At 42.5% G+C, this 23836-nt stretch overlaps 1 protein-coding gene across 1 annotated transcript in view; it reads left to right on the top strand.

The window, feature by feature from the left end:
- The window catches only part of SHQ1 (SHQ1, H/ACA ribonucleoprotein assembly factor), an 88497-nt gene extending 64932 nt beyond the window's left edge, over positions 1-23565 (top strand). Inside the window, exon 11 of the mRNA XM_015236968.3 lies at positions 22694-23565. Within this exon, the coding sequence (XP_015092454.2) occupies positions 22694-23246 (553 nt within the window). The 3' untranslated portion in view covers positions 23247-23565. The remainder of the gene's footprint in view (positions 1-22693) is intronic.
- The last annotated feature ends 271 nt before the right edge of the window (positions 23566-23836 follow it).

Below are 23836 nucleotides of genomic sequence, written 5' to 3'. Positions count from 1 at the left end.
TTACATTGCCTTTCCTTATGGTTTTGCCACCTTGCGTATTTATCCCAAGTTTAGTTTTCGTTTTACTTGCTTCTGAACTGTATGTAAATGGAATCATACTGTATGTATTCTTCTTTCAGGTAATGTTTTTCTTTTCCTTCTACTTTTTTTTTTTTTTTAGTTTTATCTTGGTGATGCACAGCAGTGTAGTTTGTTTTTTAATTTATTTTCCTGCTGTCTAAATCTGCTACAGTTTACCTATTGTGACGTAGATTGTATTGATGAATGGTTCCTGTTTTGGATTATTAGGAAAGTACTACTCTGAACATCTTTCATCTTGGTTCACACTTCGTGGTGCACTTGTGCAACTTTTTGAGTAAGCCCTGTACCCAGCAGTGGAATTGCCAGGATTTAGGCGACGGTCTTAAGCCAGTTAGACTCTTCTGGGTAATGCCAAACTGTTTCCCGAAGTGGCTGTATTGATTTGTTTCAGCTTACACTCCCACCAGCCAACTGTGAGAATTGCCCTGGCTCACCCTTCCTACCAGCACTTGGATTGTTCGCATTTTAAAACTTGACATTCTCCAGGGGTGTGAAAGAGTTTCTTTTATAATTTTCATTTCCATTTTTCTTGCATAACTAATGAAGCTGAGTATCCTTCCCTGCACTTCTGAACCAGTCACGTCTCTTCTGTGAAGTGTCTGTCTGTTGTGTTGCCTACTTTTTATTAGGGCTTTTTCCTTTTGATTTTTAGGTTTCTCTGCTATTCTGGATACCAGTTCTTTATTGGTTAAATATGTTGCAAACATTTGCCTCCAGTTTGTAGTTTATCTCTCAATCCCCTTGTAGTGTCTATATAAACAGAAGTTTTTAATTTTGCTGTTGTAGAATTTATCAATAGGTTCCTTTATGGGTATGCTTTTTGTTTCTTGCTTTAGAAAGGTTTTTGATTTGAATGTCATAAAGATATTCTCGTATAGTATCTTCTAAAGTTTTTATTCTTTTGCGTTTAGCATCTAAGTCTTTAGTCCACCTGGAACTGATTTGGGGGCATTTTATGAGATAGAGGATCCAGTTTCATTTTTTTCCCATATGGATAACCTTATCCCAGCTTCATTTATTAAATAGTCCATCCTTTCCCCATGCCTCCTGCAGGGCTCACGCTGTCATACATCACATTTACATACATACAGGAATCTGTTTCTGGGTCGTCTCTTCAGTTCCACCGATTTGCTGGTCTATCATGTGCCGATACTATACTTTCTTAATGACTGCAGCCTTGTGTCTTAGCATCAGCTTGTCAAGTTCCATGCATAACAGTTTGATTGAAATTGCTTTGAATCTGTTGATCAGTTTGGGGAGACTAAAACATTTAGCCTCTTTCCAGTAACATGATGTGACTTTCTAAGTTTTCTTTAATGTCTTTTAATAAAATTGTATGATGTTCTCCATAAAAACTATACATCTTTTGCTAGATCTTTTACTTTATTCTTTTTGTGTTGCTATTGTAAATGGTATTTTCTAAAAAAAATTTTTTTAAGGTATATAGAAATGTAGTTCACATTTTTATATTGATATTTGTATCCAGCTACCTTGCTAAACTCTGTTATTACATACAGATTCTCCCCAGTCTTCTGCATAGGCAATAATGGCAATGCAAATAACAGTTTGGTTTCTTTTTTTCCAATCTTTTTCTTTTTAACATTTTTTTATTGAGTTATAGTCATTTTACAATGTTGTGTCAAATTCCAGTGTAGAGCACAATTTTTCAGTTATACATGAACATGCATATTTTCATTGTCACAGTTTTTTTTTTTTTGCTGTGAGCTACCACAAGATCTTGTATATATTTCGCTGTGCTATACAGTATAATCTTATTTATCTGTTCTACATATGCCTGTCAGTATCTACAAATTTTGAACTCCCAGTCTATCCCTTCCCACTCTCCTCCCCCTTGGCAACCACAAGTTGGTATTCTATGTCTATGAGTCTGTATTTATGGTTTTTTTTTTTTTAGATTCCACATATAAGCGATCTCATATGGTATTTTTCTTTTTTTTCTGGCTTACTTCATGACATTCTCCAGGGACATCCATGTTGCTGCAAACGGCGTTATGTTGTCATTTTTATGGCTGAATAGTATTCCATTGTATAAATATACCACATCTTCTTTATCCAGTCATCTGTTGATGGACATTTAGTCTGTTTCCATGTCTTGGCTATTGTAAATAGTGCTGCAATGAACGTTGGGGTGCAGGTGTCTTTTTGAAGTAGGGTTCCTTCTGGATATATGCCCAGGAGCGGGATTACTGGGTCGTCTGGTAAGTCTGTTCCTAGTCTTTTGAGGAATCTCCATACTGTTTTCCACAGTGGTTGCACCAAACTGCATTCCTACCAGCAGTGTAGGAGGGTCGCCTTTTCTCCACAGCCTCTCCAGCATTTGTCATTTGTGGACTTTTGAATGATGGCCATTCTGGCTGGTGTGAGGTGATACCTCATTGTAGTCTTGATTTGCATTTCTCTGATAATTAGTGATATTGAGCATTTTTTCATGTGCCTATTGATCATTTGTATTTCTTCTTTGGAGAATTGCTTGTTTAGGTCTTTTGCCCATTTTTGGATTGGGTTGTTTGTTTTTTTCTTATTAAGTCATAGGAGCTGCTTATATATTCTGGAGATCAAGCCTTTGTCAGTTTCAACATTTGCAAATATTTTCTCCCATTCTGTAGGTTGTCGTTTTGTTTTACTTATGATTTCCTTTGCTGTGCAGAAGTTCGTAAGTTTAATTGGGTCCCATTTGTTTATTCTTGTTTTTATTTCTATTGCTTGGGTAGACTTCCCTAGGGGAACACTTTTGAGATGTATGTCAGACAATGTTTTGCCTATATTTTCTTCTAGGAGGTTTATTGTATCTTGTCTTATGTTTAAGGCTTTGATCCATTTTGAGTTTATTTTTGTGTATGGTGTAAGGGAGTGTTCTAGCTTCATTGATTTACATGCTGCTGTCCAGTTTTCCCAACACCATTTGCTGAAGAGACTGTCTTTATTCCATTGTATATTCTTGCCTCCTTTGTCGAAGATTAGTTGACCCTCTTCTTTTCCAATCTTTATATCTTTTCTTTCTTGTTTCTTCTTCTCCTTCTCCTTCTTCCCTCCAATAGAATGCTGAATAGATATGGTACTTCCCTATCTTGCACTTTATTTTTTACAAAAAGCTTTCAACAGTTCACCATTAAATATGTCTGTTGCAGGCTTTTGTAGATAGCCTGTATCAAGTTAAGAAAGGTTCCCATTATTCTTAGTTTGCCAAGAGTTTTGATCCCATGTGGTCATCAAATTTTATTGCATATTTTTCCTCATCTTTTGAAATGATCTTAAGGGTTTTCTCCTTTAATCTATTAATATAACAAATGTCATTTATAAAATTTTTAACTTAAATTAGGCCTTGCATTCCTGGGATAAATCTATTTTGATTGTGATGTATTATTTAAATAATGATGCTGAACTTGGTTTTGCTAACTGTGTTTGTGTGTGTTGGGGGGTACATGCAAGAGAGAGAAACAGAGACCAAGAGAGACAGAGGAAGGAGAAGGGAAAGGAGAAAGGAGGGAAAGGAAGAAGGTTGGCTTATGATTTTCCATTCTTGTACCATCTTTTTCTACATTTGTTATCAAGGTTATGCCTTGATATGTATTGGTGATCTTGTCAATTTCTTCCTGTCCACCTGTAGTCAATTTTTAATTTATAATTTGAGTTTATAATATGAGTTTATAATAACTAACATTATGTCTCCCAGTTATCTCTCCTTGGCAAATTGCAATGCTTATTATGTAGTGGTCTTTTTTTATCACTGATACTGCTTTTTGCCTTATAGTCTATTTGGTCTGATACTAATGTGGAGATCCCAGCTTTCTTTTGGTTAGTATTTGGCATATTTTCTTTCTTTCTTGGAGGGGTTAGTATTATGAACCTTATTTCAGTAAACTTGGTGACTGGTTTCAGATTCAAAGACAACTACAAAATCTTATATTTTTTTTTGTATGTGAAAAATACTGAATATACAATCTAAGGGTGTGATGGATCCACAGTTTGGGAGCCAGTTGTGACTTCAGATGTTTGGGGATTTGGAGTCCTAATGGCTATTTAGGTGGGTTGACGTGTCTGGGTTCCGTGGTTCAAGTGTGTCTGTCTCTGACTCCCTACTTCACCCTGTGTCAGTCCAAAAGTTCCTTTTAATTCTTCCTATATAACTTCTTTAAATTCCTCTTTTTGGTCTCACTAGCTTTCCTTTAATTTAGGCGTGTATTTTCTCGTTTCCTGCCAGAGTGTCCTCCCTGTTTCCCTTGCCCCCCACAGTCACTCCCCATCTTGCTTTTTTCCAACAACAAGACCAGTCCAATCATTCTGAAATGCCATTTTAATCTTGGCTGCCCTGCTCAGCAGTTCTTCATAATTTCCCCCTCGCCAAGGATAAAAGCCTAAATAACTACCTGAACTGGCTACAGGACCCTCTGTGTCCTCATGCTTATCCTTTATACTTTTTCCCTCTCTCCTGCCAAACAGATTCACTCGCCATGTCCTAAATTTGCCGTAAGCTTCAGTTCTTCCTTGCCTTTGTACATTCCATTTCCTCTACCAGAAATGTAACGTTTTGCCTGAAGTTTCCTCCAGTGACCCCAACAAAGTCACCTCTCCATTGTGAGACTCGAAGGCATCGTTTGTTTTAGTGACGATTGTTATAATTCAGGTTGAAATTGATCTTACCTGTAAGGTCAAATGTACAGGTCACCTTGTAAAGATTCAGCTTTATAATCATAAACACCGTGTCCTATATTTCACCCACAAAGAAGCCACAGGAGACTGTCATAAGCCTTCTTAAAACCCAAGTGCAGTCTTTGCACAGGGCTCCCAGGCACAGGCCAGTTCAAAGGATGGTGTCAGGCCACCTGCTGGGGATCACCACTTCAGCTCTTAACGCTCACAGTACATGCATTTTGAGTTTACTGTCTATGGTGTCATTACTCTCCTTCACATTTTGAAAGTTAAGTAAGATACATTTGCCTCTTCTCTGTGGATGTTGGAGACTAGAAACATTGTTCTGATTCCCTCTCCAGTTATTTTTCCTGTGATCAGCAGATGGCTGAATTAGAAGATTGAAGAGTGAATCCCCGCCTCGTTGCCAGTGATACAATCATAAGAAGGATATTGATTGAGAGAAGGGGAACCTTGGGGTGGTCCTCAGGGCTTAGTGGAGTAGGACTTGAACTGGGAGCTAGAGATGGGTAGGGTCTGACCAGGCACAGAGAGAAGGAGGGAGGCATACTAGGCAGGGACACAACTTGAGGCAAACCTGCAGAGTTAGAGCAGTTGTGCTGGCCGTGAGAGCAGTGATAAGCTGGTTGCACCGATGTGTTGGAGGTATACAGAATATGTTAGAGGACTGAGGGGATGAAGCTAAGTCTGCAGAATGTAAGAGTTGCAAACTGGTGGCCCTTGGGTCACATTCGGTTCTCAGCGAGTTTTTTAAAACTTTGAACTGGCTGTCAGCACTGAAAAATTGGAAGATTGTATGTAAAAGTCTGGATTTACAGCTGCTCTTGAACTAACGGAAGTTCTGGCTGTTGCTGAGCCCACGCGCCCACATGGTGATGACTGGCTTGAGCTAAGGCCAGCTGTCTCCATTCTGTGGGGCAAGTGTGCTCCTTTTGGTCACAGATCCCCCACCCCTTCCACTTGACTCCATCTGCATGGCTTGTGCAGGAAGCAGAGTTTATGACCTTGGCCTAATGGATTGAGGCTCTGATCCTGGATCAGGGGACCCTGTCCTTTCTTCCCGCCAAACTGTGAGGTCCATGTGGGCAGGAGCCACGCTGTGCTTGTGCACTGCTCTGCTTCTCGGGCCAGGAAATGCCTGGCGATCTCGGGCACTCAGTCATTGTGCGCCTGGATGGCAGCAGTGACCACATTGTAGTAGACTCCGTTTCGGAAGCTACAGGCAGCCTCCAGTATGCTTAGGAGAACATAGATGAGGCACATACCAGTTGACCTGGCGGCTCATTTTAAACCAGGCTTTTAAGAAGACCAGCTGGCGATGACCATTCGGCAGCAAACAGACTGCTTATGAAGTAGAAAACAGTCTTTGTGTGTGTCAAGGGGAAAACAGCTGGTCGTGCGTTGCTCTGTTTCCAGCTCCGCCCCCAGACGGGTAGGTCAGCTCTTGTTTCCTTTGGACACGCACTACACAATAGGAGTAGAACACGTATAAAGAAGACTTAGGACACTTACTTATTTGCGTCACTCAGCAGGACAACAGCAGGACAGTGATCACAGCCAGAGCTCCCAGGTCCACGTGGTTTTGCAAAACCCTGTAAAGACCTAGTTGCTTTTAACTCAGGATTTGATCTTTTCTGCTGACTGATGATGGCAGCTCTCCCCCATGGTTTAGCCCAGGTTCCTGTTTTGTTTATTTCTTTACTTCCCTTTCTTCCACACTTGGTATTCGTCCCCCAGACTGTCTGATGCACCTTGCCCCCGGGAGCCCTGAGAAAGAAGAAAGTCCAACCTCCTCTCCCCGTAGGCTCGGCCCTGGAAAATCAAAGCCGAGCAGAGGCAGCTCTTCTCTGCCTGCAGCAGGGCCAGCGATTTGTGTAATGTCTTCCCCTCCAGCTTATCTGTGCCGGTTTCTTGTGTTTTCGAGCAGGGGATTGAAGCTCTGTGTCGCTGCGGCTGCCTTTTGAAGCAGGTAGGAGCTGCAGCTGTGATCAAAGCTGAGCCCCATGCTCCCGCCCACTGCTGTCCCTGCCTTTTTGTCAAGTGCTCCTTGTGGGGCTGGATTCGTCTCTCTGGAGTGAGATGACTCCCAGAGAAAACCCACCTGGATGACCGAGGAGGAATGAAAGGAGAAAGGCATTTACATGTCTCCCCTCACACGGGCAGTGTTTTGATAACACTGTTTGAATCAAACTGTAATTAGTCTTTTGTGTCCAGTTCTTGTAGGAACTCAAAATGCCTTTCAGCCAACAGATTTGGTTCTAACGGCTGTCTAACTGGAGGTTTCGGTTGTACTGTGTTTTTCTATATTTAGTCAAATGATATATTGGAACCACTTTTTCATTCTTATTTTTAGTAATCAGTCATTTTCTTAGATGGTCATTTGGGTCTGATTGGACATTCTGGCAACTCTTCGGTTCTAATTATAGCAGAGTTTTGGCCTATCTTGATGATAAAGTGAACATAGGATTGTAAAGAGATGTCCACAAACAGGTTGAGTCCTAGTTTTTGAAAGGCATGGTCACTGTCTTAAAACAGAAAATAAATTGTACCCATCCTGATAAAACTATCCTAATAGACTTAACTGCGTAAGTGTTTGTCAAGGATCGGATCCCTCAACACTGGAAAGACTCTTCAGTGATTGCCCTGGCCAGTGCAGTCTTCCAAGCATCTTGTTTCAAGGAGTTAATAAGCTCTCTGGTTACTCAGATGAGGTCACTGCCTCTGTGGGAGCCAGCACAGAGCAGGTCTGCATGTTAGAAGCCCTGGCTGTCCCCCAGATTGACCCTCTGGCCTCTGAGCGCTGGCGAAGTGTGGAGTCGTATCTGCCTGCTTAGCTCGTGTGGCTGAGGAAAGGCTCAGACTCGTGCATATGACAGCAGTGTGAGAACCCTCCAGCCTGGTGGCCGTGTGGAACGTCAGTGCACCAGGCTGTGGTCGCTCTTTGGTCTTAGCTTTGTCTAGGCCTCATCTTTGTCACAGAAAATTAGGACTTTTGGTTTGATCTGTGTGGTCCGATTTTATATTCATAGCCACGTGAGGCTATTTTAATGGAAATTAATTAAAGGAAAATAAAACTTGAGATTCGGTTCCTCAGTCATGCTGACGACACTTCATGTGTTCAGTTACACATGTGGCTGGCGGCTACCGTGTTGGAGAGCGCAGATCAGGGCATCCCCATCATTATGTAAAGCTCTGCTGGGCAACCCTGGGCTCAGTTATGTATCAGGTTTTTTCCAACCTGAGGTTGTATAGGCTTCAAGAGAGTAGCTCTCAATCCTTAAAGGAGAATGAAGTGTGCCTCCAGGTAAGGGCAGACTTCCAGAACCTGGCTTCTGAAGAGGTCCCTACAGAAGTTGAAGATTTTGTACAAGAAAACAGCTGACCCCAGCTTTGTAGAATCAGCGCTAAGAGATACGATGTTTCTGAGGATGAGCCTCAGGATCAAGCTTGCCTAGAAGAAAAGCCAAGGAGAGAACTTCTGAGACAAAGGACCATTAGAGAAGGGCTCTTTGTACCTTTGACCTGGAGCCACAGTTGAGTTGATGCAGGCTGAAGGTTCCTCTGGGTGAGAGGGGGCTGGGGCAGAGTCAGGCCGCCCTTTATAGAATGTGTGAAGGGATAACAAGTGCTTAGCCCTCAAGAGCTGACCCAGGAGTTGGGGAGAGCCGCACACTGCTCCCATCCCTCCCACATGTTTGGTCAGATTGAGCAGTGATGTTGAGAGCCCTAACGTGTACGGTGGCATTGATCATCACTCCAGCGCAGTCAGAGCTGTCTGAAGCTGGGCTTCTCAGGCTTCATTGTGCATACAGATCCCCTGGGGATATTGTTACAATGCAAATTTTAGTTAAGGGTCTGGGGTAGGGCCTGGGATTTTGCAGTTCTAACGAGTTCTGGGCTGGTCCTGCTGCTGCTGGTCTAGGGACTACATTTTAAGTAGCAAAGCTTTATTAAGGAGAGAAACTAAACATGAGTCATTGATATCGATTGCCTTTATTAAAGCTGTTGTGAAATTCCCCTTGGATAGGCTAGGACCTGTAGCTTGAGGATGTCCTGATCGACCAGTGCTTTCACTTTAGTTGAACTAGTTTTTGAGAGCACATAAGCAAGCAATGAGAAAATCAGCCTTTTCCAGTTTTAATTTTCTGTAGATGAATGCTTGTCAGCACTGTTGTCCAGTCTGGCTTTCAAATCCAAAGTTTCCTAAGGCAGTCACTGAATACGCCAAGCCTGAGCGGACTTTTGTGCCGATTCCTTACATGCGAGAGGCGGCTGTGCCCGATAGGGTGTGTGTGTGCCGAGCCACTGATCAAGCTGGTCTAGACAGCACCTGGATCGGGCTTAGGAGAAGTCTGTTCTTGCTGTGCGGAGAAGCTGGCCACACCTGGCCCGCTCTGCAGGCCTTTACAAACATTACTGTCCTGGAAGACTTAATGGAGGGGTAAAGGAGGGTCTGAAACCATGGACATTTTTAGAATTTGTGTTCTGAGAGTCAGGGTCTTATAAACAGACGATCTTAGTGCATCTCTCCTTCCTGCCGCATTCCAAGATAGAATGTTTAGTCCTTGTGGAATGTACTCAGCCCGTCCTGTAGCCCGGGGATGAAGCCCTGGACCTAATGGTGCTTTTGGCCTTGTACTGTGATTTGAAGATCCCCACGTTGCTGAAACCTTCTTCCCGCTTTTCTCCCCTGGAGGCGTCCTCATAGTCCTCGAGAGCGTTTCAGTTTAGATACTGTTTTCATAATAGTGTGCCTTCTATGCCGTCTTCCCCTTGTCCTCACCATTCTGAACCTGAAGTGTTTGCCCCTCCTCTGTGGTCTCGTGGCTAGTATTATTCACGTTGTGGTGTTCTGTAAATTTGCTGCAAACGCTAGATTAGCAGACTTTTCAGCCATCCGAATTCAGAGTTAGGTTCTTACGAGCCTCTGGTCACAACAGTTTCATCAACACATCAGTGCATAACCTTGTTTTATTAGTGTTTCTGTTTAAAGACTCCTTATTTAACATATATTGTTGATTCATGAACAGTGAACTCGTGGCCAACAGCCCAGTAACTCATGCCTCAACAAAGCTTATCCAACACATGGATTTTCTCCATAAGACATATTCTGGCCGTCATGCGCTTAAGAGCAACAGGCAGCAATTCAGCACTAAGCTGGGAGGCCATTTTATTCAGGGAAGTCATCAACAAAAAGCCCCCGAGTGTATAAAACATGGCACTAAACTGACCATGAAAAAGGATGCTTTTTTTTAGTATGAAAACTGAAGCAAGAAGGCAGAGCCTGTCCTGTTACACCTCAGCGGGGAACGTGCACGTTGGGGGCCTGAAGATTTTCACTGCTGTGTGTGAGTCCCTGAATGACCACATTGCACTGAGGATTGATTTTAATGTAACAGAGGAATTTTGGCAGGAGAATATAGCTCAGTGGTAGAGTGTGTGCTTAGCATGCACAGGGTCCTGGGTTCAATCCCAGGACCTCCATTTAAATAAATAAACTGAATTAACCTCCTGGGGGGAAAAAACCCAAATCCAAAAACAGATGGAAAAAAAATTTTTTCATGAGTAGGCAGATTTACCAGTATGGAATTTATGAATAATAAGGCTTGTCTGTACCTTATAGATAGACTAAACACTCATGTGTGGACCAGCAGAGAAGAAAAAATGTGTTTCTTCCCTCAAAGATTTTGATATTTGACATTTTAAGAAGAGCACTGAGGTAGTCAACGTGCGCAGAATTGGGACTTTGGTGGACTTCTTGCCCTCATCTTAAGGTACAGAATGGTTTTCAGATAGAATCATATGTGGGAGGAGACTGTCTCCTCCATGCCCGGGGTCCCAGCGTGAAGCCAGACGTGCCCAGGGCCCCAGAGGCTGATGCTTCCCCTTCACCTGGTAGGATGACTGTTCCTTGCTGACCACAGATTAAGATGGTCTGATCTTCAGAGCAAAGACTGAGTTTTGTATTCATCCTTACGGCTATGAAACCTGGCACATAGTAGGTGGTCAATAAGTATTTGTCAAAAGACTGACTGTGGGCTTGGATGCTTGAGCTGAAAAGCTGCAGACCAGTCTGCTGGCCTCTGGTCCTCGTCCCCCACCGTTTGACCACAATTCCAAAACTCAGAAAGTTCTGAAAGCAAAAGTACTTTCAGGGCCGTTGAGAGCAAAGCCTGACTGACCTAAATTCATCTGGTGACATGAGGCCATTTGCATTCTGTATTTATCCCACTTGAAGTGACTAACCGTACATTTTGCTGTAGAAATATTAATGTATTTGATTACAGGTTGCTGCTGGGGCTGCAAGACAAACAAACAAATTGGAATTTGGAAACTCATCTAGGTCCAAGAGTTTCAGATGAGGCATTGTTCCCCTGTAGTAGATTTAGGAATTTTCTGACCAAATTTTATTTGAAGAAACTGACTGTTTAGAAGCAAATTAGCCAGAGGCATAAATGATTATGGTCTCTGGCTGATGGGAGGCAAGTTAAGTGGTATAATCTGATGGTATAACTCCTGAGGGAACAGTGTGTAAAGCCCCAGGGTAGGTTTGAAGAGTGGTGAGAATAGTTCTTTTTGTGAATAGGAAGTTTAAATCCTAAAAGCAAAGGAGTTGATTAATCTTAAGACTTTATCATAAATATTTTTAAAAGTGAGTATTACATATATGTGCATATATCAGCTGAGTGGAGTTTATTAGAGAACGAGATCCCTTGAATTTCAGAACTTATTTGAAAAGGCTGATCATAATGTCCAAATCAACTCTCATTTCCCAGAGAAATGTGTTGGTAAAACATACTCTCGTGTTAAAAAGAAAAAAAGTGTCAAGATCAAAGGAAAAGAACCTCAAGTGACTGAAGTCCGCCAAAAAGAAATTTCCCATCGAGTTCTCTTTCACTAATAGTAGTAGTAGTAGTAGTAGTAGTAGTAGTAGTAGTAGTAGTAGTAGTAGTAGTAGTAGTAGTAATAATAATAATAATAATAATAATAATAATAATAATAATAATAATAATAATAAAAGATGAGAAGCAGAATGAAGCACCTGAGAACTTAATCTGGTTGTCTTGTTTCTGCCTGTTGAGGGAAGGATTTTTTTTTGGTCACTGTATAAATTTTAATTGGAATTGCAAATCTAGCCTGGGATCTTATAAACCTTTTATGCTCATTTTTTAAAAACCTATCTGTTTTGAGAAAGTAAGCTTCATTCTGTGGTACACAAATTAGATAAAATTACTCACTTTGAGGAAAAGATTCACGCAAGCGATATAAAGATTCCTGGTGGCTAGTTTTCAGGGTTTTGATGGAGAAGAAAACGTATTGGAGGCTTGGAAATAGGACTAAAAGGAAAAGTAATAGAAGTTCTTATTTTATTCTTACTTCAGAAAACACTAAGGTTGGTCTGTAGATAAAATGTCCTGGGGCGGTGGGAGGGCAGAAATACCTTTAAAAATGAAATCTGAAATGACTCACGGTGTTTTAACCAAACCAACAACTGGAATCCCCTCCATAGCAGTGAACTATGCACTTCTGAAAAGAACAACTTTCTGTGTAGAGTGTGCACGTTGAACACATGACTAATGGATCTCTCTCTGGGCCTATTTGAGATTCTCTTTGTGGTTGGTAGAACGTGCCACGCGTTTTAAAAGCAGTTTGTGATGAGGAGTGTTGTGCTGGCAGTCCTGACGCTTGCCCAGCGGAAACCAGAGCCATCCTTGAGATCCTGGGCAGCCTTAGGATGCGCTCCTCTGCCCTCTGGCTCCATCCCCTTTGCTGAGCTAATAATCAGGAGCCAAGACTTCTTTTCCAGAACTCGTGTTTGTTTGCTTGCTTGTTTATTTAAGCTAATCGTTGTTGAAGTACACACAGATGACAAGTATACAAATAGTGAATTTTGATAAAGCGAAACACCTGTGTAACTATCACCCAAATCAAGAACTGGGCCATAGAGGCCCCCAGAAGCCCCTCGCACCCTCACGTCTGCCAGCATCGCTGGCTTTGCCTGCTTTAGAACTTTGTATAACTGAAATAATGCGGTGCTTACTCTTCTGCATGTGGCATCATTTATTCCATGTGATTTTGGTGATGAGTCCAAGTCAGCATCAATTTTTAAAGGTCTCTTTTGGGCACCTTTAACAAGATCTCCTGGCAGATTGGTCTGAGGGCATTAAATCTGAAAAAGGACCCCAGCTAGTAATTATAGCTCTGTAAGGAGTACAAGGCTGGAAAGTGCGGAGGCTGGATGTTGAGTCATCACAGGCAGGCATATTTTCAGAGCACTTGCCTCTCTGCCTTTGCTGACTAGTCCTGCTGCACGGCTGCCAGCCAGACTCCCTGCTGGGACATAGCCCTCCCTGGTCCGACAAGGAACAAACCCAGTGACTTACATCTAGGGAGCATCTCAGTGCTGAATGCTGCTCCTGGGTCTGTCTTCCCCACAGAAGGAGATGAGTTGAGTAGCTGCCCTGCTAATGTCAGTGAGCTGTACCGATTGGCGTAACGTGGAGTCATTCTGCATGAGAATGAAAATAGGAAGGTCCTGCAGGCCTGTCCCTGGAGGTGGACACTTAGCATTGTGACCGGCCTCTGTGAGGAGCTGTCTGTTCCATGCGTCTGTCCGATCATGTTGTCCCTGTCTTATCCCTAGGGAAGCAGAGGTTCCTAGCTTTCTTGAGAGAGCGTATTAATGATGGTTCAAAGTGACTGGGGAGAAGCAGAGCTTTTGTGATATGTCAGACATTTAATAATTCCAGAAAACCCACACCAGGGAGCAGGCAGTACATGGCTGTCATCTGTTCTGTAGAACAAGATTGTCATTAAGAAACCACAGAATGGTTCTGTTTTAACTGATTCATGCCATTGCAGTACGCATTGGAGAAGACATTTCATCGTGCATCATGCCAGCAAGTGGGTAAATATACTGAATTTTCACAGTTCCCGACTTCCATCATAATCTGGAGCGGCGCAGGCTGCATGTGGTGAACATTCCCGCGCTCGAGCGTTTTCCTGTCTCAGTATTGTGAAAACAACGCAGCGCACAAACTTCATATTTTGTAACCAGGGAAATTTTTAGCATTTAGAGCAAGCTTACAAAGAAGTAAACACATTAAATCACTTGCCCCAGTCTTTCTTCCTCAGAGTGTGCCAGGAAGTTCGGAAGCAGTCATTTTCATGCTGCTTTCAAGATGGGAAAGTGGAGACAAAAAGGACATGTTTGAAAATTTAGCCATAACTTCCACCTGTATAGACCTCAGAACTCAGAACTATCCTAGAATGCCAGGTTCATAGTAGTGAGTCTTGGTGTAAGAAGGTGGAGAACAAGGGGCAGAGCGTCCGTGGCACCACTGGTGGGTTTCAGGGGGATGGAGGTAATGGCCCATCAGCCTTCAGGATGGCAGGTGGGATGCGGCCAGCCCTGACAGGTGACTTTTGTGCCGTGCCGGGTGAAGCCCGTTTTCTGTGTGTCCCAGGGCATGAAACAGCTTGGAAAGCATTGCTTTAGACAGTTCTTGGAAGACTGTGAGGATGGCATCTCAGCCGAGTACCGAATGAGTAGGATCCACTGGGAAGACTGTTCCAGAAAGAGGGGGCACGTGCAAAGGCCTTGAGGCAAGAATGCATCATTGTGTCCTCGGGGTGGAGAGAGTGTGGTGAGTGGAGCCAGAGCACAGTGACCTGGCCACAGATGGCGGGTGGCCCCGGTGAGAGGCCGATGGGCCCCGGGGCCAGGTCTTGGGGGGCCTCGTCCTCATCAGGGATGCTTGGATTCTACTCTGAGGGTACCATGGAGCCACTGCAGGTTTTAAACAGAGGAACATCATGATCATGATGTAGAAGTGTGAAAGCACAGTGTTTTGGACTGAGAGAGAAACTAGAGACAGACTGGTCCGCTCTCTGCATTGTATTGTGTGAAGCTTTTCTGTGCCTTGCTGCTGTTGATATTTTTGGTGGTGTCATTTTTTTTTTTTTTACTGTAAAATGAGGAACTTGTATGAAATGGCTTCTAATTGCTTTTTGGCCCTAAAGATCTTGATCTCTGTCTATGCCTCCTTATTAGCTTCCGAGGGCTGTACTAACTAATGAGCACAAACTAGATGCCTTAAAACAACAGAAGTTTCTTCTCTCCCAGTTTTGGAGGCCAGGAGCCCAGAATCAAGGTGTCAGCGGGTTAGTTCTTTCTGGAGGCTTGAGGGAGAATCTGTCCCATGCCTCTCCCCCTAGCTTCTGGTGGTTGCCGGCAACCCTTGGCTTGTTGACATAGCACTGCAGTCCCTGCCACCAGTATCACCTGGTCTTCTCTGTGTCCTTGTGTCTTCACTTGATGGTCTTGTAGGGAGACCAGTCTCCCTTAAGTCTTTGGATTTAGGGCCCACCCTAACCCAGTATGATCTCATCTTGACTTGATCACACCAGTCAAGACCCCATTTCCCCAGCTGAGGTCATACTGACAGGTTTTGGGGGTTAGGACTTGAACATGTCTTTGTGGGGAACCCATTTCAACCTGTAACACCTTCCTTCTGCTGTCGCCTTTATAGCAATGCCTTCTCCATTGTGTTGACTGACCTCTACGTAGTTTAATGGAATCCAAACAGCCATTTCATCTGAGCAGCTGATAGGTCAAAATACCTTCCCTCTATTGTTAAACAGCATGGTCTGCCCTTTTCACATAGATGAAAGTAGAAATATTGTCAGAATTGTTCAAATCCAACATATCTCAAATGTCGTGCCTTCATTGAATAATTTTAGAGAACCACATGGATTGAAGAGATCTGTTTGTCTCAGCCTTGGACCTGTAGTCCACATTTTCTCACACCCTTTTCTACCCCTTTTCTTCTGTTGTTGTCGTTGTTGTGTGTTTTGGTTAACCAGTGATTTGATTTCACTCATAAAGTATGTATTTATTTCCTGCCTTGTACCAGAAAAATTTTAAAGCATCTCTCTATGTATATAAAACAAGATGACAGAGTTAAAGGTGGGGGTGAAAGGGAAAAAAGGTAGCAACAAAATGAAAAGGGAGGTGAGAAGGAGCTACAGGTGGGTCACAGATGGGACTCTCATAACTGCCAGGGTGGGAAGGGAGACTTTTTGAGTCACACAGTTCCGGGAGTTTCATGGGGCCAATTTTGAAATTGGCTTCGAACACTAGCTTTGGGGATTACAGTGGAGCATATTCCAGCAAAAGCAGTTCTGCTGGGGGCGGGGAGGTGGGGCTTCAAGGGAAGTGTGGCAAATTTCTGAGACTCAGATTTCCATCTCTGCTCATATGATCTGGTCTGACATAAATGCAAAACAAGTTCAAGGACAGGATGAAGTGCATTTCTGTCAAACAATTCTTTATGAGTATGGTGCCCTTCTTAATCCGTTTCTCACCCTTTCCCTTCCACCTCTTAGATGGAGGCCAGTGGTGAAGCCAATGATAGTGTCTCTGGTTTGGATAAACCTTTATTCACTGACTTGGGGCATAATCTTCAGTATGTAGAATTGCCATAGCAGTTTTTTTTTTATATAAACTCTTACTTTGCTCTAAAAGTGTGTGTGTGTAGTTTAGCCACGTATGTGTCATGCAGGGGGAGTCCTTATTTCTGAACATTCATAATTGGAGTTTCTGCACTTAGAAAGTTACAGAGAGAATTGATGATAGTCAGAACACAAAAATACTTACTAATGATCAAATTCATGACTTTGGTCCGCATCCTAGCATATCGTCTTCCTTCCTAGCATCTTCCCCACGCACCCTGCTGATATTCCTGTTCTTTGACCTCTTGATGATGGTTGATATTGTGCAGTGCAGATAAATTGCAGGCTGAGCAAAAGGTCAAGGATTTCACAAAGGCAGTGGAAGTAATAGAGGCACTGTGCTTGAACCACACACAGAGCCGCTGACAGCGAGGCTTGGAGCTGCGGGATTACTAACAGTCGAAGAAGAAGACTCTACAATCAAAGTGACAGGAGTGGAAAGTCTTTATTTTGACTATCAAAGAAAGCATTGATTTGAGTATCACATGATTGAGGGGCCCATTAGCTGATGATGCCTTGATGATGATTTGTAAAAATTACTTTATGATTCTGCTCTAAAAGACCACTCTGAAGTGAGGACTGTCGTATAGCACTGTAACATAATTTTGTTAGAACAGTTAGAAACACAATTAATGTTTGGTTCATTCTTTGTTTCTTTTGAGTGCACAGTTGCTGTTATGACCTACATATTAACATTTAAATATTTTCTAAACGTACTTGTGTATTTTGTAATTTTGTCTCAAAGTGAAATCTTAACCTTTTCTAAATCACTGTTTACTATTAAATTTTGGCTTCCGTTTTATGTTTATCTACTTTAAGTGATCTTTTTTGGTCTCGGTTATCCTCCGTTAATGAGCATCGCCACTATCTGTCACAGCTATAGGAGGCAGACTATCTTGGAGAGCATCCTTTTGAAATTCATGTCCTTCCCAAAACCTTAGAATGTGACCTTATTTGGAAATAGGGTTGCTGCGGGTGCAATTGATTGTTAAGATGAGGTCAGGCTGGAGTAGGATGGCCCTATAATCCAGCATGACTGGTATCCTTATAAGGAGGGAAGAGACCAGGCGAAGACAACCACATGAGGAAGCAGACATACAGAGAGAAGGCCATGTGGTGACAGAAGCAGAGCTCAGAGTGATGCGTCTACAGGCCTTCAAGGAGCGCCAAGGATTGCCAGTAACACCAGGAGCTAAGAGAAGGCATGAAACAGATTGTCCCCCCCAGAGGCCCCAGAAGGAACAACCTCTGTCAACACCTTGATTTTGGACTTCTAGCCTCTAGAACTGGGAGAGGATAAATCTCTGTTGTTTTAAGCCACCCGGTAGGTGGTAGTTTGTTATGGTGGCCACGGGAAGCTAATACAGGGAGTTTTCGGAAAATTATTCTACTGATCCATGGACTAGGTGTTATTTTTCAAAACCTAGGCCCAAAGAATGGTATTAAGTCAAGCTGAAAACAGGACAAAAAAATTATTTCATTGGCCCAAACTCAGTATAGCCTAAATAACTTTTATCTTACAGTATTGTCTATTAAATGAGTAGTTTCTTGTTCAAAGAGATCAGTTGTTTCTGCTAATAATGACTGAACCGGGAATGTTTTTCACTGGTAGAGAATAGGGGCTGACAATTCTGTGTTCATTTGTACGTCAGTTGGTATTTGTCCTCTGTGGCATTTTTCAGAGAAGAGTTTGACTAGCAAGTCCTATCTAAAGTTAATGCAGTACCTTGTAGATCAGGCTGCATAAATGTGTTTGGGGCAGGAGAGTTTGATGTTTGGAACTGGTTCTTTTCAAAAGAGAGGAATTATGATTATATGTCATTATCGTCAGTGCCCTCTAAAGAGCAAATTGTTTGCTCCCCCAAAGAACCTGAGATTCTGTGTGTGTATGTGTCCTTTGAAATTGAAAGGCCAAGTCATTGTGTTCCATTATCCAGTATGAAGTGTGTCAGGAGTGGCCTCACTGGAGTCTTGTCCTGCATGATCAGTTGCTGGCTCCAGTGTCAGAATGTCACGCCTGGCAGGTTAGCAGGTTTTGGCAGAGGAAATGAAACCTAGTCAGTTACTACAAGATTTATAGTAGACCTGCTATTGCAGGAAGTGGTGAAAAGTTGATTGATAGTTTGAGACAAAACTCTACAGCAAGAAACAGGATGTATGCTTTCTATTTATACCCAGTTTTCTTTTTCCTACATTTCAGGACTCCTTTTGCACTTTGTTTTGGCTGTTTCATAAGGCTGTCGTTCCCTTTTTTTTTTTTTTCCTAAACTCAGTCACCAAATATAAAATAACTGAGGAAATTTTATATCAGCTTAGCTATAGTAAAGTTATACACACTCGGCTGTTAACTATTACTCTTCCATGGGAACTGGATCTACTGTAACTTGTCAAAAAACAGTCTTTACATTAAAAAAAATCCTCCAAAAGAATATTATTTCACATATATAAGCAGAATGGATTTTTTTTTAAGTTACATGGCAGAATTACATTTCCAAAAATTTTCTAGGAAAAATCTACGTTGAATATAATTTTATTGAAATATGACGTTAGTATGATCTATCATGTGTCTTTTAAATGCTGAATCTCTTCGCTTGGTAATAAACACATCTTAGCAGGTAGGAGCTCTTCACTTAGATACGAAATACATACCACAGGTGCAACTAGTAACTCGGGCTATGTGTCCTTTGAGTATATCCACATGTCCCTGGTTTTTGTAAGCGTTCTGCTTAACTAATAATGTCATTTGACAAGGCTCTTTGACATGAACTAGCCTGGTCTGTTTTGAGTGTGACAGTGAAAAACCACTAACTGCGTTAAACGAGGTGCTTTCTGAAATGGAAAGGCCATTACAGAGTTAGATTCTAGAATTTACAAGGAGTGGCAGACTTAGAACCAACTCTAATTGTGCCAGTGTTAGAAAGAACAAAAAGGCTACTCTTTCCCGGCTTCATTTTTTTCTCCAAAGGAATAATTTCCTTTTCTGCGAGCAGTGATTGCTAAGTTATCTGTGTAAAATAATTGAATAAAAACAAATGCAGTGTCCATTCCTCAGACTCTTGGGTCCTCTTCTACATTAATGACTTTTTGAAAAATGTAATCCCTTTTTATCCTAGCATTCTTTGAGAGTTCAGAATGCTGCTTCTGTAAAGTTTCTGTCAGAACTTGAATATCAGTTTAGGAAACTAGCCAATTTGAGGTGGTAAAAGTGGGATAATAAGAAATAAGGATGAATTGGGGTGTAAGGGGGAAAAAATCAACATATAATCCACTTTTTAAACATTATATAAATGGGTCACTTTAAACATGTGCCAAAAGTGAGGGGAAAAAAAAACCTTTTCCCTGAAGGGTAAAAATTCACCTCAGCTGGTAACAGGCAGGAATTTCTCTTTGGGTCACGTGGCTCATCCTCACCCCTTTCCTGCCTGTTAGAGTTGACACTTTTCTTTAGTCCCAGCCTATGTGAGGTATGTTTTCTGAAAAGAGCCAAGGTTTCAGATGAGGGGCTTTGAAATTTCAAACTTAACACTATTATAATTGGCGGTTAAATGGGATACTTTTAGGCAATAACAAAGATCCAAATAATTTTAACTTGAGTACATATATCTCCTGTATTCATTAACATGCACAAAAATAATTCAGTTTTTCCCTCCGATTCTACGATTGTAGTTAAAGCTTAGACGTATACTTCATTTAAGATCGCTGAGCTAAGGAGACCAGTCACAGTTTCTTTGGAGAATTCTGGGCCTTGTGCAGGTTTGAACTTGCTCCTTCGGAAGGTGTTGAGTGAAGTTCAAATTGGGAAGGAGTCAAGAATGTGGTCTTAAGAAGGAAACCTTTTCAGAGCCTGAGTATTCCTGGGGGGCCCTGTGGCAGTAGATACAGAGCCCTGGCGCTCAGAGGTGTGGGCTTTCTGTCCTGACTGCCCCATGCACTGGGTGAACTTGAAGTTCAGCAGGTCTCCTAACCTCTCCAAGCTTCTTTCTCGTCATCTGTCACGTGGGGATGAAAATGAAGCTGATTCATGGGGTTGTCTGCAGGAGCCAGTGCAGTGATGTTTGTGGAGTGTCATCCTTCGCAAATTGTTGAAAGTATTTATTGTGGCGGTTAAAAAATGTAAGATATGTGTCACTGAAGTGTCAAAGCTTTTATTTTGAAATATTATTTTCACATTATAATTTAATAAGAGGCATTGTCTTCTCTCCCAAGTTCCTTGCTCTTTATCTCTTAAAGCTATGTGTCACCCAGAGAGGAGGACCTTTTTCATTGAAAAAGACGGCAGTGAACTAGTTCTTAGATGCTGGCAGGACCTTGGGGCAGAGAGGTTTTAAATTGGTCCACGAGCTCTGACCAGATCCTTGACCGCTGGTAGCCACAGCTTCAGAATATATGGTGGCATCATCTATAGCTGTTTTGGACATGGATGCAGGTTATATTGCAGCCGTCTTAAGAACTGTGCTCTTAAAGATGTCTTAAACTGACCAGAGTTCACCCAGAGTTAACAGCCCTTTGGTGAATCATTAACCAACTCCAGCAGATCTCACCTGAGTTTTCCTCTTTACTCTGGACCATCTTTCCTTTTCTAAGCTCTGGCAGTTCCGGCACTGAAACATAGGGCTTTCCCTGCTTAAGAGAAAGTTGCCCATCCATGATGGCCATTGTTCTTGTCCAACCCACCCTTGGACACTGACTGCACTGGGGCTTCTGGGGCCTGATTACACTTGTGGAGAGACCTAGGGGTGGGGTGGGGTGGGGGTGGGGGAAGCATCCCTGTACAAAGTCACTATTACGCTAAACATTTTGAGACAGAAGGGTCTCAGGTTTATCCAGGCACTTAGATGAAAATCACCATCCAACACTTCAGCTCTGTTGAAATGAAGCCTCACTTCCCCAATATTATGGGATGGATTATGCTTTGATGGATGAATTTATCCTGTGAACTCGGCTTATCTAGTTTGTCTCAAGCCACTCATTTATTTTTGGAGTTAGGGAAACACAGAAGCCATGTCAACACGTGTGCCATTCTCACTCTGCCGCTTTTTTCCAGTTGTCGCACCAGATCTTCCTCTATAGAACAGCAAAGACAGCGTTTTTGGAGAACTGCCGTAAGCTTTATGTTGCTTCAAAAACCAAACGAAAATACATCCAAGTTAATGAAAAAGTTTATTCAGTATAATGTCATGTTACAAATTCAGGGACAAATATCCTCTCAAGTAGCATGAGGTGGTTTTCTGCCCAAAATAAAAAGCACTCCATGCTGCTCCCAAACGTTGCTCTTCTTTCTTAAACAATATGCAGTGAAAAGTCTCCCTCTCACCACCATCCTCCACCTTTCCAGTTCCTGTTGTGCTCTTGCCACATAAATGTGAGTGTTTTCTGTAGCTCTCCAGAGTTCACGGGTAAGTGTCCAAGCAAATACAAACGTGCTTTTATTTCTTCACTCTTTTGTTTGTTTAACATAGAATGCAGCATGTACACCTGGCAGGCCTTTTGTTGTTGCTGTCTATCTGGGTGCGCCCGTGGAGAGCTCCGTCGGCTACATCGCTGTCGACTTTTTCTTCATGTGGACACCACCAGCCTAACCAGTACCATGGTGATGGTCATTTGGTTGTTTCTTACTTTGGAGTATTAAAAACAACGGCACAGCAAATAATCTGGAACCTGTGTCATGCAGCCTATGTGTTTAATTTCCAGATGTGGTGTTGCTGGGTCAAGGGTGTGGACGTTTTCGGTTTTGAAAGTTATTGCTGGATTTTCCAGCATCGGGCTTGTTTACTCTCACCAGCAGTGTATGAAAGCGCCTTTCCTCCACAGCCTTGCTAGCAGGGTTACCAAATGTTTGGATTTTTGCCAATCTGATAAATGAGAAATAGATCTCGGGATGACTTTAATTTGTGTTTCTCTTATTTTGTTTAACATCTCTTGACATATTTAAGAGTTATTTGTATTTCTTTTTGTGAGAATTGGCTGCCTGTGTCTTCTGCGCATTTTTCCGATGGATTGTTATCTCCATTTTTAACAACTCTCTTAGGAGAATCAGGCCTTGCTTTGTGATATGAATTGCAAATATTTTTTTTTCAATTTTGCATTACCTTTTGACTTTTCTTATGTGTTTCTTTTTCCCTACAGAATTGTTGCTTTTTATTAGGCAAATTTATCAATCTTTGCCTTTCCTTTGTGGTTTCTGGATTTTGAGCCATAGTCAGGAAGGCCTTCCTTATTCTAGGGTCATAAAGGAAATCTCCTGCGTCTCCCTGTAATACTTGGTTCATTTTTGACATTTATGTCCTTGGTCTGTTTGGGGATTTATCCTGGTGTACCATGTGAGGTGTGGATCCAGCTTTATTTGGTTATTTCTTTAAACTTTGTACCCTGTTGCCTCAGGCCAATTAAAATGGTCCTGACATTTCTTCTTGAAATGGTTTTCAAGGTCCAAAAAGTTGGCAGCTCTTGCAGAAGCCCTAAAGGAAGCATCCCTGACCAAGGCCCAGCTGGGATTAGAGCTGGAGGAACTGGAAGCAGCAGCACTTCTGGTCCAGGAGGAAGAAACTGCATCAAAAGCAGCGGCCCATTCCGTTTCCGGGCAGCAGACACCGGCCTCCAGTTCTGAGACCAGCGATTCAGAGGAATCAGACAGCACCGCATCATCTGAGACTGAAGACTCAGACTCTGAGCAGGAGGAGCCCAGAGGCAGTGAACCCGAGGCAGGAAATGCCTTGCTCGGTCTCTTTGCTGAGAAGAGCGGTGCTGCCCTGCTCTGGGATGCCGGTGTTGGGGGTACAGCCTCGGCCCTCCCGAGCTCTGATGTTGGCCAGGAGAAGCCGCTTGCCCCTTCCCAGGCTCCTGGAGCATCTGGGCCTCTGATCCAGGAGCTCGGAGAGCAACTGGAGACGACAGTCCACGTTTCCGAGCCCGAGGGCTCCGCTGCTGGAAAGCAGGGTGGTGTGTGGGGGAGAGACTGCCGGCAGACGCCAGAGGATTGACTCTGAGTGGTCTCATCCGTTGTTCGAAGTTAGGACAGATTTGGTTTTGTTTACTGGGTCAGAATTCTTCCTTTTCACTTGTACTTTTCCTTAGTGGATACAGCATTGGTTGTCATGTATAATTTTGATAACTGTTGGTTTTCTTGTTGCACCTTTAAAAATAAAGTTCTAAAGTTTTTTTTTATTCAAGTGTAATTAATATTTGAAAGTGAAAATAGTATTTCTGCCAGAATCTCTAGAATGTAAAGCCCATTAATATTTTTAATAGCTTTATGGAGATATGTTAGATATACAATAAACTGCATCTGTCTAAAGTGTACAGCGTGGTGTGTGTTGACTGGTGCGTAAACCAAGTGAAACCTGCCGTCAGAATGCCCTGCCTGCCCATCATCTGCCATCTCCAAGTGTCCTCCTGCCTCTTCGCTACCCCCTCCCACCCCCAGCCCCCACATGCCACCCCCCATTCCCCAAGGCAAGCATCACCCATCTGCTCTCTGTCACTGTACATTAGTTTGCATTTCCTACAATTTAATGTAAATTGAATCATATAAAATGTACTCTTCTTTATCAGATTTCATTCGGTATAATTA

The sequence above is a fragment of the Vicugna pacos genome, chromosome 17 (genome assembly GCF_048564905.1).
Source record: "Vicugna pacos chromosome 17, VicPac4, whole genome shotgun sequence".
NCBI classification, from domain to species: Eukaryota; Metazoa; Chordata; class Mammalia; order Artiodactyla; family Camelidae; genus Vicugna; species Vicugna pacos.
Note: the sequence above shows the minus strand (reverse complement) of the source record. Positions and strands in the feature narration are given on the sequence as shown.